We start from the raw sequence: 12,404 nt of genomic DNA on the forward strand, positions 1-12,404 counted from the left end.
CGGCCTGAGCCCCTCACCCCTCCTGGTAGGGCTCCATCTCTGGAAGGTAAAGCTAATCCACATCAGATCCTGAAAACCCATCCCATCATGTGACACAGCAGCTCCATAATCCTTAGGACACAGCAGAAAGGCTCCCATAGACATGTGTTTAAGGACGTTCCCTGCAGCACTGTAAGCAGCACAAGAGGGGAAAATGGAGACAGACTGAAGCTCCCACACCAGGAAGTCAGCCCCAGGACCACCTGGCACCCAAGCCAAGGACCTTAACCTCATCTTTCTTTCCTTCTTCACGTCCAGTCCACAGCCAAGTTCTGTCATTTCTCCCTCCTCCCTTAGGAGTCTGGGCATTTCTGGAATTCACCTGTTTAGACTTCCTCAGAGAGGCTTCACCATCCCCTGCCTACTGTGGACCCCTGGTATGTGTCGGGTATGCATTGTCCCTTTCCCCAGGGATCACCACCTTGGCAATGACCAGCTCCCCACTTCCGCCTCCCCCACCAGGTGAGGAGACCCCCGAGGGCCAGCTGGCTGTCTTGTTGACAATTATGTCTTCACAGACTGGCACACTTCATCCTTCCTGACTGAGGAACAAGCCAGTGAAAGAAGGCATGTGATTCAGCCTTAAAGCCCTCTTCTCAACAAACCCATATGGCAAAATGCTCACCATTCAATAGTAAATGAGAAAAGAGGCTACAAAACTGGATCTATAGCATGACATTAACCTCATTATACATAGATGTGTAAAAACCCAGACAAAAGGCACCGAATTGTTAGCTGCAGTTATTCCTGACCATTTAAATTTTTTAATATATGTGTATGCCTATATTTTCCAGATATTTTACAATAAACATTCATTTCCTTTATAATCACAAAAACAGTGGGAAGATAGATGGATACAGCAAAAGATTCAGGGTTGGGGGGATTAACTGTAATTGGAGTCCAAGGTCTGGATGGTCGAGACAGCCTGAGAGACATCCACATTTGAACTTGGCCAAGATGTCTGTCTATTAAGGCATCATTCCCAGAGCAGCTCTGTATAATACCCAGCGATCCCGCTAATAACAGGAGCCTTCCTTCCTTGGGGGCACCCATTAGGCCAAGGGCATCGGAGGTGACAGACAGTGGTTTCAGAAAGATAACAGTAATGTTTTTCTTTTTCCAAAAAGAAAATATCAGAGTAAAGGAGTTTTGTTTTTTTCTTCTTCTAAGTCATCACACTACGCATTCAGGAGAATGTTGTTAGAGGCTGTTACAAGAGGACTTGTTTTTATGTCTATGCTTTTTACTATTTGCAGTAACTGTTGAGAGGTACTAAGGTGACAGCCCCCACAGTGGGGCCCAGCAGAGCGTCTCTAGGCCTGCACAGGCAAAGGGACCCATCACACAGAGAGTTGGTCCCTGGATGAACCCAGGGAGGATGGGACCTCGCAGGAGGGTCATTGGTAGAGCTGGGGACTGGTTCCTGGATTGATCTGGACCCTGGATTTCTATTACCCAATTGCTCAGCCCCTCGGTTTTCCCATTAGTCAAACTGGAATGTGTGTGCACCTCTCTGGGACGGTTGTAAAAAGCAGGGACATGCAGAACACTGCCTTTGCGGGATATGTCCTCCTGACCTTCTGCCCACAAGTCTCTTAAGCAGATCACCAAACGGGGAACAGAGTGGAGAGAAGGAGGGCTGTTCAGCCTGGAGGTTTTTTTTTTAATTTTTAAATTTTTTTTTTAAAAGACAGGAAGTTGGAGCATAAAAATTGTCATATGCACGCAGGACAGATTTGTCCCATGAGGCTTCCCAGTGCAGAACTGGAGCCACTGGTGGAAATGATAGAAAGTCAGATTTCTGCTTCCCTTAAAAAAGAAAAGAAAGAAACCAACAAAACTTTCTAGGAACAAAAAGTAATCCAAAAGGTTATCCTGTAGGGCAGTACTGAGTTACCCAGCACTATGAAGATTTCAGTGAGGCTGGTGATCAAAGTGCAGCTTGGGAGAGGGATTCAGTGTTAAATTGAAGACGAGACAAGACAGGTAACCGCTAACATTCCTCCCAGCTCTAAGAACCTATGTTTCTGCCATTTGGCCTTTCTGATTTTGGAATTGATAGATGATAATATCTAATTCCTCCCAATACTATGTGATCTAGGTCCAGCCAGAGCCACGGGTGCCAGAAGGCTCCTCCTCCCACTCACCCCGATGGTGGAAATCCATCTTGTTTATGACTGTATATCCTCCTTACAGAAAAAGCTCTCTAGTCCTGCCTTCCCAGAATAAAAGTCTGAACTCAAATTCCTAGCCCTCCCTGCGGGAAGGAAGGATCAAATCTTGGCCCTTGAGATGTTCCCATTCAAGATCTGAATTTAGGAATGAGTAGCCTGGGGTGAAAAGAAGGGGGTGAGCAGATGAGGAAGGAGTTTCCGCCTGGGGCCTAAATACTTCAGAAAGTATTTAAGAAAAAAGTGTTTGGAGTGACGGCAGAGACATCTGGCTTGCAGTGGTGGGAGCTGTTTCCCAGACACGGAAAGGTCAACCCTGGGACTGAAGTTTCATTAGTGTGAGTAGTGGTGGTGTGTGCAACCAAGCAGGCATCTGGAATTAGTGGCTCTGAATGCAGAGGCCACCACAGCCTGTTCATGGAGTCTGAGGCTGGGGTTTGGGAATGCTTCTGGAATGCTCCTGTAAGAGCCTGCGCTCTTACCCCACCTGCCTGTGACTCTGTGTGTTCTAACATCACCTAAGAGAATGGCTAGATGCTCACCAGACCCATTTTCTCTTCATCCTTGGGCATCCATGGAGCTGGGCTGCTGGACTGCCTTTCCCAGCCTTCCTGGCTTTGCTGCGTGGTCACATGACTGTGTTGTGACTAATGGGGACGGAAGTGATGGACTTACATGCCTGGTCCCTAACCCCCCGTCCATGTCCCCCAGTGCAATCCTCCATGCTCTTACCTCCCAGGAAGGGCAGAGGATGCAGTGGAAGACACAAAGACCCTGGAAAGTGGTGGAGCCAGGAGGAAAAAAGGAGCCTGAGCCCTTGAGTCCCCCCTGACTGTGCTGTGAAATGAGCCTCTTATTGTGTTAAGCCACTTTGATTTGGGTGCTGAGATAGGGTTAGCTCATCCCAACTAATACACTTAATAAATCCAATTTCTGCTGAACTAGTCAAGGAAGATTTTACTTTTTATGTCCAAGAGCTCTGAGTTCCACTTCCCAAGCTGATCTGCCCTCAAGAGGTCTGATATGAGAGGCGGTCACATGTGCAGGTAAGCTCTGGTTCCCTCAGAACAGGACGCAGTCCCCCCTCCCTCCTCACCCACCTCAATCCCCACCCTTCCTCAGACCCAGGCCACAAACCTCTTCCTGAGAAAGCTGGCTTCACCTCCTCCATGGTCTTGGTGGAGTCTGTGACCTCACTGCTAACTCACTGAGAGAAGGCAGGCATGTTCTCCCTGGCAACCCTGGGCTCCGTATAAGGAATCCTGCCCTCCTCTTTAGTATAAGGCAAAGCTAGCTGTGGGACAGGTGCCCATAGAGCCATCTCTGAGGAAATTACCCTGCACCTGGTTAAAATCTGGCTCGGAATTAGATAAGTACATTGTTGTTCAGTTGCTCAGTCATGTCTGACTCTTCACAACCCCTTGGACTGCAGCAAGTCAGGCTTCTCTGTACTTCACCATCTCCAGGAGTTTGCTCCAACTCATATCCATTGAGTCAGTGATGCCATCCAACCATCTCTTCCTGTCATCCCCTTCTCCTCCTGCTTTCAATCTTTCCTAGCATCAGGATCGTTTCCAATGAGTTAGCTCTTGGCATCAGGTGGCCAAAGTATTGGAGCTTTCAGCACCAGTCCTTCCAATGACTAGTCAGGGTTGATTTCCTTTAGGATTGGCTGGTTTGATCTCCTTGTTGTCCAAGGGACTCTCAAGAGTCTTCTCCAACACCACAGTTCAAAAGCATCAATTACTCAGTGCTCAGTCGCTTTTATTGCTCAGTTCTCACATCCATACACAACTACTGGAAAAACCGTAACTTTGACTATATGGACCTTTGTAGGTAAAGTAATGACTCTGTTTGTTAATAAGTTGTCTAGGTTTGTCATTGCTTTTCTTCCAAGGAGCAAGTCGTCTTTTAATTTCATGGTTGCAGTCACCAGCCACAGTGATTTTGGAGCCCAAGAAAATAAAGTCTGTCACTGTTTCCATTGTTTGTCCATCAATTTACCATGACGTGATGGGATCCAACGCCATGAGCTTCGTTTTTTGAATGTTGAGCTTTAAGCCAGCTTTTTCACTCTCACCTTCATCAAGAGGCTCTTTAGTTCCTCTTTGCTTTCAGCCATAAGGGTGGTGTCACCTGCATATCTGAGGTTATTGATATTTCTCCTGGCAGTCTTGATTCCAGCTTGTGCTTCATCCAGACCAGCATTTTGCATGATGTACTCTACATATAAGTTAAATAAGCAGGTCACATGTGACAGAAGGTGACAGAGAAGTACATGCCCTTTGGCATGTCTGGTCGCTCCCACCCCTTAAGTAGTCCCTACCTCCAGGAATGGGCCCTTGGCAGCCATGTTTGTATCATGTGACTAACTCCTCACAGCTGATTGGGCCAGGACCAGGCACGGTGATCGAAGGTGGGCCAATCCGAGGCTTGTGCCTGAAACCAGGCCATGCAGTCTCACCTGGTCTGCCCTGAGCTCACCTGGTCTGCCCTGAGCTCACCTGTTGAGAGGGACCCTCTTCTGTGCCAGGTAGACTGAGAAACAGGTCGAGAGGAAGCCAGTCCACGAACAAAAAGCAGCAGAAATAGAGAAGAAAAGGTGAGACAAGGAGAAACTAGGAGCTTTCTGAGCCTGGCGCATCCTAGATTGTGGGTGCAGGAACAAACCCCGTATCCGTCATATATTCTCTAGTTTGCTTAAACTAGCTCAAGGTAGTCTGTAAAAGCTAAACTTGAGTCTTAACTGATACCGAAGGAAGTAGAAAATATCACCCTGCAGATTGTCACCTCATGGAAACCAAGGTACCTCCTGGCTTGTCATGAACTGGGAAACCTAAAAACATTCAGAGCTAGGGAAAATATGGCAGCTGGCTAGATCTCTAGGGATTTATCATCAGTGAAAAGTGCCTGACTGATTTTCCAGCCCAACAGCATCACATTAGAGCAGAGCAAAGGCAAGGAACCCAGAGAGGTGGGAGGGACTTACCCACGCTCCCTCCCACAGGCAGCCAGCCTTGGGGCTAGAAGCCTTGTGGCCGGAACATGAAACTCCCTTTAGAATTAGCATCCCTTTCACACTTGGGGCCCGGGGCGCAGGGCCAGGCGGGAGCCATCGGGATAAATCAGCACGTGTTGCTAGGCTTGCGACAAATGACGCGGCTAATTCCCGGGCCTCTCAGGTCCCCGAGCCGCGGAGACGCGCGCTCCCCTAGCACACGTGCGCACTCGGCCGGCGCGGGAGCAGCTGCAGAGGCCGGGCCTGGGCGGGGGTTGGGGGAGAGACCATCCGGGCCCGCGCCCTCCCCACCCACCCCTGCCCACCGCACCCCTGCACGGCGGGGAGGGCCCAGCCAGTCGGGCCTTTCAGAGTTAATTAGCCTTCATGCATATGGATGGCACCGCCGATTGAACGCGGTGGAGGGGTCGTGACCTGACCCGGGTGAGGCGAGCAGAAAGAAAGGATTGCTTTCCCCAGCTCGGTCCCTAATTGAAAGCCCAGTTGCCGGGCGCAGCGCCGGGGTGTGATCGCCGCCGCCCCATTTCTCCTGCAGAAGAAACATTTGCGGGGGTGGGAGCTGGGGGAGTCACTGTCCCCGGCGCCCGGCCCCCATTAGCAGCCATCCCCCTGATCTGTCGCCGTAATGATATCTGCGCTGGGAATTGACTCCGCAGCTTTCCTTTTCCGTGATGGTTTTCATTTCCTGTCATTTAAAGCTGGAAGCCTTTATGGAATATCACATGGTTTTCGTTTACACAGGAAATCAGCTGCAGTTGTGAGAAGATGCCGACTTACTTTTTTGTTTGTTTTTTAATCCTCCCTCCCTTAAAAAAATGGGGGGTGGGGGGAAGGGGGTGGGGGGAAAGCGCCAGCTTGCAGTATTTTGTTTTGTTTTGAAACAGTTTTCCTTTTCGATCCCAAGTCCCAGTTCTCCGAAGTGGTCTGTGGTTATACAGAAAAGCGGCAGTTTCTTTCTGACACGTGGTAATCACTTTACGTGAAGAAAGCCCAGCGCCAGGGGATGCTCTGGCTTTTTCCAGACCAAGGTGGGGGCGGGGGCGCCGCGGGACCCGCTGTGATCCGCTTTGGGAGCCGTGGACTCTGCGCCGCTCCTGGAAAGATGGCACGTACTGCCCAGTGAACGTCCTGGGACCCCTCTGCCCGAACCCGAAAAGAGCGGTGTCCTGCCTCGCCGCCCCCGTCCTCGGGGACCACAATTCGAAGTCTTTGACCCGGCCCCAACCCCTCATCCTAGGAACTGGAGAATCGCTGGGCTTTATAACGGGGATTGAGGATGGCATGGAAGAATTCGCGCTTCATTCTTTAAACGCCGCCCTCTAGTTACTACTGAGTTAGGAACTCCAGACTGGAAGCACCCCGAATCTCCAAGACCTCACTTCGCGGTTACCCTCTCTCCACCCGCGTTACCCATCCACCCCGCCCGGAGGGCAACTAGACGGCCCTGGGCAACAGCGCCACCTGGTGCCCAGCGTCCGTCCCCAAGCGATTTGTTTTCCGGGATGCTGAACAACCCACTTTTAGAGAGCAAGGGTGCAGAGAGTGGATTCCGGGCTACAGAGCAGCCGCCACCGGGAATTGACGGGGTCCCCAACTCCTTTCCTTTTTCCTGAAGGAGCTTGAAGTGCAGGGGACAGGAGTTTCTCCTTTCCTGTCATTTCCTGAAACACTCCTCAATAACAGACCCATTCCTTTGATTTCAGGCTGAGTCCTCAATTCAATGGGAACTGCCCTTGAAGAGATGCGACTTAAGCGGCTATTTTATTTTATTCTTTATTATTTTTATTATTTATTTATTTCTCCTTGGCTGTGCTGGGTCTTCGTTGTTGTGCTGGCTTTTCTTTAGTTATGGCCAGCTGGGGGCTACTCTCTAGTTGTGGTGTTCAGGCTTTTCATTGCAGAGGCTTCTCGTTGAGGAGGATGGGATCCAGGGTGCACAGCCTTCAGTAACTGCAGTGCTTGCACTCAGTAGCTATGGCTCCTGGGCTCCAGAGAGACTCTTTGAGACCCTATGGACTGTAGCCCGCAGGCTCCTCTGTCCACGGGATTCTCCAGGCAAGAACACTGCAGCGGTTGCCATGCCCTCCTCTAGGGGATCTTCATCACCCAGGGATCGCAGACCAGGGATCAAACCTGTGTCTCCTGCATTGGCAGGTGATTCTTTATCACTGAGCCACCAGGAAACCCCCAGCACCTATTTTAGAGTGAACCAATGTGTTACATTTTCCCAAGGGTGAGTGGGCTTCTACAGAGGGGAGAAAGCGAGGAGGCTGGGGGCCCACTGTGAGTTGGAGAGGGCAGGAGCGAGCACTGGGGCCATCGTGTGGTGGGACCAGGTGGTGGGGAGATGTTGGCTCTGGGAGGCAGGGTAAGGACAGGTCTGCGGGCATTTTGTGGCTGAGCAGGGGGCCCTCACACAACGTCAGGCGCCCAGGACTCAGGTGTTCCCCTCCTGATTGCCGTGTCCCTGGCAGCTGACACCCATTTAATTGAGACTCTCAGGCAGCCTGCCCATGACCGTCCTCTCCCGCCCCTCTCCCCCAGCCCATAAAACCAGCAGCCCTCTGTGTGAACATGAGCCCCACGTTTTTATGGGCTGTCTGCTGGCGGCTGGGGGACAAGAAGGGGACACAGCTTATTGCTGCAGCCCTTTCAGCCTCCAAATATTAAACCGTTGTAACGTGACCCCTTCTCTGAAACCAAATATTTGCAAGGATACCAGAAGCCACCTGGCTACCAGATCCCTTGATCAGGCAGGTCATTTGTGCTGAGAAAATCCCACCTGGGAATTTCTCTTGGCTTCTGAGGGTCGGCAGGCAAAGCAGCCCTCCATTACGCAGGGAAGCCAGCCTGGATCGGGGTGTTCAGACAGTCTCCTGCAGGCCTGTGAGCCGAATGAAAGGAACCCTGTTCCTTTCTGCTGCAGCAAGCAGCTCTGGTCTCTGTCCGAGGCACTGAACTGTTTTCCTCCCAGGAAGCTGCATTTGCCCCCTGTTGCTTATTGCCTAATTGGCGAACTGCTGGAGCAGCATGAATCTGCCTTCAGGTTCTGCAGGGTCAGGATTCACTCGGCTGGGGGGACCAGTCCATCCCAAGCCAATACCCTGACCCCCCGACCATCCTGAAATGTATCTTCTGGCTCCTCTGTCCCCCACCCAGCACTCCTTTTTTCCTCCCCTTTCTCTGGAAGTATGGAGTTTATTGGTCTCCACATGGGGGTGTGTGTGCTAAGTTGCTTCATTCGTGTCTGACTCTCTGCGACCTCATGGACTGTAGCCCACCAGGCTCCTCTGTCCATGGGATTCTCCAGGCAAGAATACTGGAGTGGATTGCCGTTTCCTTCTTCAGGGGATCTTCCTGACCCAGGGATCGAACCCGCGTCTCTTTTGTCTCCTATGTTGGCAGACAGGTTCTTTACCACTAGCACCACCTGTGAGATGATCCTAATTAATAAAAGGTCCAGCCCCGGCCTGGTTGTTTTGGTTTTAGGGTGGTTCCTAGTGAGTCACAAAGGCACTCACATGGCATATCTTCCGGACTCTTCCTGGTCCCCTTACCTGACCACCTAGAAAATCGGAGGAGTTTTGGAGGGAAGTTTAGGGGAGAAAAATCAGATGAATAAAAGCCTTTCTCAGCCCTGCAGCTTCTGAGAGATCCACTTTTCTGGCCAAGTGTGAGTCCTGGTCCCCCCACCCCTCCCCGAGAGGGTGCCTCCCCCAGGGAAGACCTTTCCTGACCCCTCATGAGTTGCCCTCCAGGACTCACTTTTAAATAGATCAACATTTCAATGTGTATTTTTTTTTCTCCTGTTGCATGAGGGAAAAAAAAAGTTCTGGTAAGGTGCCAGAATGAGATACATAATGATGCTGTTTATCGGCAACTGTGTCATTCCGTGTTGTTGACAGTAAAATAAATTAACATAATAAACACAATTTGCTCAAAAACAGCTAAGGAAAAGCAGATGGTTAGCACATTTCGGCAGGACCTGTTGGTCCAAGTTTGCACGGATGTTTAGACGCTGCACTGCCTGTAACAGCTGCTCAGCCCGGCCCCCACATGATGGGCACAGGCGACCTGCGCTGGGGGAGGGGCCGGGGGAGGGCAGTCACGCTGCTGCTGGGAGCATCCGGCCCAGGCCCAGGGCCCTTCCCTGGAAAGGGGGGGCTCCCATGCCTGGCCCATTAGCATTCACAGCCTGTCACCCGCCCAGCGTCCAGCCTTTGTGCTCCTGAACAAGCCAGCTTTCTTCCGGGGAAGGATGGCGCCAAACCTCTCAGGCTCCTGCCTGTCAGCTTCCCAGGGGCTTCAGGGCATCACTTGGTGCTCAGAATGGGTGCCCTGTGGTGCTAAAAAGAGAAGAAGAATTCATTTTCACAGCAGCAAGCAGTGCCTGGGCAGCCGTGGAGTAGCAGGGCAGGGGGCCCTCCCCCCGGGTTGGAGGAGACGGGCCCTGCAGGTCACTGCTCTCCCAGGTCCTGGTGGCCACACTCAGCTTCCACCTCCAGCTCATCTGTGGCTGAGGGTGCCAGGGCTGTCCCTGAAAGGGGACGCTTACCAGCGCTCAGACGAGCCCAAGAAGGTCCCGGAATGTCTGCTGCCCAGGCCCTTCCGAATGCTGGACCCCAGGATGGATACTGGAGACTTCAGAGGTGGTTCGGATGTGATTTCTGATAGGAAAGAGTTTAAAGTTTCCGTGTAGGAAATCAGCAGGAAGAGGGGGGCGTCCTGTGTAGGTTGACTTGCATGTCCGCTGCACCCCGGTCTAGTAGCCTGACACTGCACAGGGACCGGGAGTCCAGCTTCTGGTTCCTTAAGTGGGATTGTTCTGAAGACTGAGTATAGGGGACAGTTACAGCGTGGTGAGCACACGCGGCGTGTGCTACGTGTCCGCTCACCGGCAGCCGCTGTTCATCCTGACGGCGACATCCAAGACGGCTTTGTGGGAAAGGCAGCATTTGCCCCGGGTCCAGGGGTAATTAGGACCTCATCCAACTGTCTAATAAAGCCCCTCAGACAGAGCACAGCCAAGACTTATCCATCCATAGATCTGCTCCCGAGCGCCCCTCCCCATCCAACTGATCTGGCCCATCCCCACTCCTCCAGGCTGGATACAGGATGGACTGCTCTGTGCCTGCTCTTGGGCCAGGTTCTCTGGGAAGCAGAGGAGAGATGGAGTTAAAAGGCTTTTGGGGGCGGATCAGAGGTGGGACCTGTGAAGGGTAAAGGGGTGAGGGATCATGGGGAGGCCAGGAGAGCCTTCAGACCAGCATGCAAGTCTGACACCTGGGAAAGGAGACAGGGAGGAAGATGGGGTTGCAAGAGCCTCAGACATGGATGCAGCTCCAGGGAGTTCGCCCCAGCCCAGAGGTGCTGCTTGTGAGCCTTGCCTCTGCTCTCCTGGACACCTTGAGCACATCCGATAGGAAAATCCAGTGGGTGGAGTGTTCTGGAAAGCCAGGGGCACCTCATACACAGCAGGTATTTATTCTTTATCTAAACATTTTAAGGCTTTTAGCATCACAACCACTGTGATGTGCTAACATTGCTGGTGAATGATGGCTCAGCATTAACATCCGTTCTTTCTTTGTAGCTTTGAAAATCCTTTAACACGAAAGACCTGCTTTCGTTTTCTAGCCCAGGAGCCTGGCTAAACCACTGGCAATTTAGTTGTTACCAGAGGACTTGGTTCTAGAATGTTCCAGAAACTTGCTCTGTGACTCCGGGCACTGTGCTAGCATAATTCTTAGGTCATTTTGTGGGGGCAGTGGGAGGGTCTATCTAGACAAAGTTCTCCTTGCTGATGTTTATAAACAAATGTTTCCAATTGAGACTTACATAGCCCACATAAGCAACATAGCTCCCTAGAACCATACTCCACCACAACCTTAAAAACCCTGAAATGTCTGCTGATCCAGGGGCCTCCTGACTAGCAGGATGCAGTCCTGTCAGTACTGCATGTATCGTGCCAGCCAGTCATCCCCCAACTATTGCAAAAATCTCTGTGGGCCGCAGCAGCTGGAGCACAGATGTCCTGCACAGTGGTTAGAACCTTGCTGCGTATCCATCAACACCATCTTGGAGACATGAAACGCAAGGATAAGCTAGAAGCTGCCGTAACAAGAGCCCTGCAGACAATTCGCGGGGAAATCGACTCAGGCTCAGAACCCAGGGTGGGCCCTTCCATCCCACGCGGAAGACTCACTTTCAGAGCATGCGCTAATCTCGGTGCTGAGTTCTGGCAGGACCTAGGCTTGCATCTCTGTGCCAAATGGCCAGTCTGCTCCTAGAGATGGATGCCTGGAGTTTGTGCTAAACCTGAACACCCCAGTTTGTGGTTCTCAAGCCCTGGGTTCATCCTCTGGTGTGTGTCTAGTAGATGGCTCCAAGTTCTAACCCAGCACACGGCCCCGTGAAGCCGCTCAGACTGGGCTGAACTCTGGCTGTGGGCAGGCCACAGCCAGTTTAAAAGGAATTTCTCCCAACGAGATACCATCTCTCTAGGATCCCCAGCTGGTGTCTCCCTGCACTCCTTTCTGCCACAACAGCTGGCCTTTAGAGATGACCGAACACCGAACCTCACAACTCACCAAGGTTCCTTGGAGGAGGAGGATGGGGCAGTCTACCTGCCCACCCAAAGGAGGTGCTGGAGCCAGTGCCATGTGTGGAAGCGCCGCTGGACTCGAGCCTGGAGGGTACCTACGAGGTGGCCTGCCTAGCCCTCCTTCTTCAGGTGCAGAAACTGGGCCAAAGCGGTGATGTGACTATCCAAGGTCACATGGACAGAACTGACCCCAGGGCCAGTCTAATGTTTGAGGCCAATACCCACTCTCATTCACTCTGTTGTTCTGTCTCATCTTTTAAGTGTAAACCATTGCGGGGCGGGGGCGGGGTGGGGATCAATATATCCTCAATTAAAGTAAAATTCTTCAATAAATATCTGACATTTTAAAAAAGTCAACACAGAGCCATATATAGATTCTGAGACCCTGACCCTGTAATGTGGGAAGGACACAGGAGGACAAAAGGTTACAGATGAACAAACTCCAGGGACATTGGTCCTGGACAGCAGGAGACTAGGGGTTCTGATTTGGCTCTGAAGGGGTGAAGATGCCAGAAAGTCTTGCTTGAGTCTGTCCCTGTGTCCTCTGGGGTGAGCACAATCGCCGTGTGAGTCA

The 12,404-nt window shown here is 51.7% G+C and overlaps 1 protein-coding gene across 2 annotated transcripts; it reads left to right on the top strand.

Moving 5' to 3' along the window:
• The first annotated feature begins 9,487 nt into the window (after positions 1-9,487).
• On the top strand, positions 9,488-12,103 carry LOC122681788. 2 transcript variants are annotated; one of them, XM_043884222.1, is made up of 2 exons: positions 9,488-9,881; positions 11,731-12,103. In XM_043884222.1, exons 1-2 carry the CDS (start codon positions 9,488-9,490, stop codon positions 11,943-11,945), a joined length of 609 nt encoding a protein of 202 aa, XP_043740157.1. In that variant the 3' UTR covers positions 11,946-12,103. The 2 variants fall into 2 exon arrangements, 1 of the variants encoding a protein (XP_043740157.1); XR_006337105.1 differs by lacking the exon at positions 9,488-9,881 and adding an exon at positions 10,538-10,707.
• Positions 12,104-12,404: the final 301 nt, after the last annotated feature.

This window comes from Cervus elaphus, chromosome 23 (genome assembly GCF_910594005.1).
Source record: "Cervus elaphus chromosome 23, mCerEla1.1, whole genome shotgun sequence".
In the NCBI taxonomy this organism is placed as follows: Eukaryota; Metazoa; Chordata; class Mammalia; order Artiodactyla; family Cervidae; genus Cervus; species Cervus elaphus.

Excerpts from the sequence above, each read along its gene's own strand:
- LOC122681788 (XM_043884222.1), top strand. The coding sequence starts at position 9,488 with ATGGCGCCAAACCTCTCAGGCTCCTGCCTGTCAGCTTCCCAGGGGCTT. Across the intron at positions 9,882-11,730 it reads TACTGGAGACTTCAGAGGTG|GATCCCCAGCTGGTGTCTCC; the intron begins GTTCGGATGTGA and ends CCATCTCTCTAG.